General features: G+C 38.8%; 1 protein-coding gene across 1 annotated transcript in view; it reads left to right on the top strand.

Moving 5' to 3' along the window:
* The window catches only part of csmd2 (CUB and Sushi multiple domains 2), a 221,697-nt gene that overhangs the window by 1,314 nt on the left and 217,664 nt on the right, over positions 1–2,719 (top strand). Inside the window, exon 2 of the mRNA XM_010794261.1 lies at positions 1,618–1,695. Coding sequence (XP_010792563.1) covers positions 1,618–1,695 — 78 coding nt within the window. The remainder of the gene's footprint in view (positions 1–1,617; positions 1,696–2,719) is intronic.

Raw genomic sequence — 2,719 nt, 5'->3', positions numbered from 1 at the left:
AGGCTGGCCACAACATGAAGGCCACTCTGAAACGTGCATTTTTGCTTTATTGGGGGGGTCTGGGGGGGTCCGAAAACCAGTCAGTATCTGGTGTGAGGGGTAGGGTTAGGGTTAGGGTAATGTTGTGAATCGAGTGGCCTGTGTTCGTCGTCCATAACATACGCCTGCCCATACCATAACCCCACCACCACCATGGGCCACTCGATTCACAACATTACCCGAACCCTAATCATAACCCTCACACCAGATACTGACTGGTTTTCGGACCCCCCCAGACCCCCCCAATAAAGCAAAATTGCACGTTTCAGAGTGGCCTTTTATTGTGGCCAGCCTAAGGCACACCTGTGCAATAATCATGCTGTCTAATCAGCATCTTGATATGCCACACCTGTGAGGTGAGATGGATTATCTCGGCAAAGGAGAAGTGCTCACTATCACAGATTTTTTCAGATTTGTGAACAATATTTGAGAGAAATGGTTATTTTGTGTATATAGAAAATGTTTTAGATCTTTGAGTTCATCTCATGAAAAATGGGAGCAAAAACAAAAGTGTTGCGTTTATATCTTTGTTCAGTGTAGATGAAGAATATGGAAAAGACAAGGCATGATCCTATGGGTTTACAGGTTTAATGGTGGATAAATATGTTTAGGAGATCATAGGGAAGTGGGAGGCTAACACTTTAATTAGATTAAACACTCTCCCATCCCCCACCACCCACCAGCTTTTGTCATGACAGGTCCCGTGCTTCAACGGCATGTTGCAGTAATGAAATTACTCTCTGTTGAATATTCTCTTAGGCTCTATTTATTTCATATTTTTTTCTCTAGTGTTTTTCAATTTGCGTGGTACAGGAAATAGCCTCAACCCAAGTACTCTTACTAGAGATCTGATAATACCTTTTTCTAATCAGGGTTGCAATCTGAAAAGCGTCTGCATTATGATTCTACCTTCCAGACATATTCAAACAAACTTTTTGAGACATGACTCAGATAAGCTTTGAATTGCCAAGCAGCTGAAACTGAGCAAAGCAACCATTTATGGAAAACAAGTGACGTTCTTTTGTAAGAAATATGATGAGTGTGGAGTTGGGACATAGACAATGCTGAGTGTTTTTTTAATTGCTGATTAATTATGCATTTAGATGAGCCTTCCACTTAGCTACGATGGCTCTTTCTTCTCAGCACTGATCATTAAAATAAATATTTTTAACCTCATCATTTTATCGTATAAATCGTATACTGTGTTTCTTCTCCTAATTAACCCTTTCTCTCTAACCTTAATGTAATAATAGTGTTATTCCCTGTAACTTTCTATCTACACGAATGCAAAGAGAATGTACATTGTTTAGTTATTTTCGTCTGCGTTAAACATATGTCTTTGTAGATCTATTGAAAAGTACAAAATGAAGATCATATGTTGTTTGGCAGAACCTTTTTTTTTAGCTTAATTGCAATTGTCCTGATAACATGTCTGCAGTGGGTGTGGGCAGTGATGTGTGGAACATGATGTATTATATAGTGTATTTGCTGCAGACATTTAGGCTCTGCTGTAATGTGTGGGTGTCATTATTGCACTTCCTGCTGTCTTATACGTCTCTGCTCTGTTTCCCTCCACAGTTAAGAAGATGACTGAACTTAAGTCTCGAGGTGTAAAGATGTTGCCTAGCAAAGACAATCACCACAAGATATCAGTGTGTAAGTAACACACTTTACCTTTCAACACGGTTCTGGAAATAATTTGGTCTGAAATAAATTGTATCTCAACATCATCTCATCTCAAGAAAAGTTCCATCTATGTATTTAATATACGAGTGTGGCCAGAAGTGTATCGGTCACAGTGTTGCATATTGGAAAGCAACTTCTATCATAGTTCACTTTAATGTAGTTTTCTCAATATTTATCTTGGGTGGAAACCCTGGCAAGAAACCATTTATTCTCATTGCACTGTTCACTGACAAGTTTGCATAGAGCCGCAGCGGATCCTTTTAAAAAGCATTTTATTAATTAATTAGAAAGTAATGCTTCAAATGTATAAAACTGTCTTGAATCAATATTTCAAAAGTCTTAAAAACATTATTTGACATGATGACAATTATTTTCAGCTATTTAAACAAATTATAATTGACCAAATACCTCTAGGATTATTGTCATGCAGATCCAGACTGCGTAAAAAATGTGCGTATAATTGGTTTAAAACCAAAAGTGTCAATACAAATATCCTACATCGAGGGATGGGTACCGAGCCCCGGTATTAAAGGGTCCCCGGGGCTGAATTATTAAAGACTGTGGTACTGTTAAGCTCCGACGTTATCGGTATTTTTATCGGTACTGAAGACATGTAAAAAATACATGTCATATTTATTATGCTACACAAACATTATATTGCAGTTTCAGTGTCGTACATTTTGTTTTTAATACGCAAAAAGACAAAACAATGCTTCTATGATGTATTTTCGATCTTTCCAATCCAGACGAGAGATCTCTCTCCCCCGTCTGTGTGCGAGGGGGCGGGGCAGTTTACACACACGGCACACGCGGCTGCTACATGCATGCAACACACACACACACACACACACGGCGGAGAAAACGCGCTCCAAAGTGTGGTTAAACTTTACCCGTCTNCCTTATAGTCCGAAAATTACGGTACTTCTACTTTTACTCAAGTACAAGACCTGAGTACTTCTACTTTTACTCTAGTACAATATCTGTGTGCTTCTAC

This window comes from Notothenia coriiceps, unplaced genomic scaffold, assembly GCF_000735185.1.
Source record: "Notothenia coriiceps isolate Sejong01 unplaced genomic scaffold, NC01 NC01_scaffold00037244, whole genome shotgun sequence".
Lineage (NCBI taxonomy): Eukaryota > Metazoa > Chordata > Actinopteri > Perciformes > Nototheniidae > Notothenia > Notothenia coriiceps.
Note: the sequence above shows the minus strand (reverse complement) of the source record. Positions and strands in the feature narration are given on the sequence as shown.